Source organism: Emiliania huxleyi (genome assembly GCF_000372725.1).
Source record: "Emiliania huxleyi CCMP1516 unplaced genomic scaffold EMIHUscaffold_7462, whole genome shotgun sequence".
Classification (NCBI taxonomy): domain Eukaryota; phylum Haptophyta; order Isochrysidales; family Noelaerhabdaceae; genus Emiliania; species Emiliania huxleyi.
Window position 1 is genome coordinate 27 of NW_005196409.1, and position 1,318 is coordinate 1,344.

General features: G+C 65.8%; 1 protein-coding gene across 1 annotated transcript; it reads right to left on the minus strand.

The window, feature by feature from the left end:
- Positions 1–290: 290 nt before the first annotated feature.
- Positions 291–1,045, minus strand: EMIHUDRAFT_124991 (hypothetical protein; the record flags this gene model as incomplete). Its single annotated transcript, XM_005760642.1, has 2 exons — positions 291–564; positions 819–1,045. Coding segments are annotated over 2 exons (501 nt in total), but the record flags the coding sequence as incomplete, so codon positions are not given.
- Between the last annotated feature and the right edge of the window lie 273 nt (positions 1,046–1,318).

A 1,318-nucleotide genomic window follows, 5' to 3' on the forward strand; every position in this document is an offset into this window, starting at 1 on the left:
GACTATGGGCTGCGTCTTCTTTCTTACCCAGTTGTAGCGCGTTCGCCAGAGGGGTGAGGGCGGCGCCACCATGGGTGGCGCCGACCCGCCGAGGTGGGTCCTCGTGTGGGAAGGCCAGCGGTGGCGTTGCCACAGGCGGCCCCGGCGCCGTTTTCGGCGCCGCCTTGCCCCTTGGCCGTTGCCTTTCAATTCTCGCCCTCGACCCCCCAGCGGTAATGGCGCTTGCTGAAGTTCCCCTGGCCCAGGATGTCCTCGTACGTGTGGCGGCTGCCGCCGCCCTGCCCCTTCGTTTACGCCCCGAGGTGGTTGAAGGGGCTCCCTTCGTCCAGGTTGTTCCCGGGGCACTCCCTTTCCCTCTCGCCGTAGTTGAAGTCCTCGTCGAGCCCGTAGAAGGGCGGCGACTGGTGGTTCCCCCCCTCCCCCTTGGCGGCGTATTCGCCCTGGCGACGCATGGCGCGCTCGACGACCACGAACGTGAACGCGTGGTGCAGGTAGAAGACGGGGTCCTGGTTGGCGACGGAGGAGCGCTGGAAGGTGCCGGAGACGCCGAGCTCGCAACCGTACCTGGTAGGGAGGGCGGGGGGGGGGGGGGGTGAGGAGGGAGAGACGGGAGAGGAGGGAGAGAAAAAGAGAGGAGAGAGGAGGGAGGGGCGTACGCGTTCTTTCGCGCGTTGGCCGTGCCGCGCGTGTTCTGCAGCCAGCCCCTCCACCAGGAGCCTTGCTTGGGCGGGTAGTTGGTTGTATCGGCGTCGAAGGTGTCGCTTGGAGTGGTGATGTCGTCGTCCCAGCAGCCACGCGATTGAGAGTCGAGGGCGCACTGACACGTGTCGCACGGCGCGCTCTCGCACGGGCACACGATGCAGCCGTCTTGCCGGAGGCGCACATCAAAGGGCCACACCCAAAAGTCGGTGGGGCCGTCTTCGACTTCCTGGAGCGTGGACGTTGAGAGGCCGTTGCCCGGCTCCCAGACTCCGGAGACCCAGTAGTGTGCGAAGCCGTGGATGGTGTCGCCGTTGACGATTTCGATCGTGTCGACGAACGACTCCTGAGGGTGAGGGCGAGAGTGAGGGTCGAGGGTGAGGGTCGAGGGTCGAGGGTGAGGGTGAGGGTGACGGTGAAGGGTGAAGGGTGAAGGGTGAAGGGTGAAGGGTGGGGGCGAGGGCGAGGGCGAGGGTGAGGGCGAGAGGGTGAGGGTGAGGGTCCACACCTGGTTGACGGCCCGAGTGACATCGTTGTCGGTGACGAACTTATCGTGGGAGTGCTTCCTCATATTCATAACGTACGCGGTGCGCCGAGAGACGTAATCATAGGCTCCGCC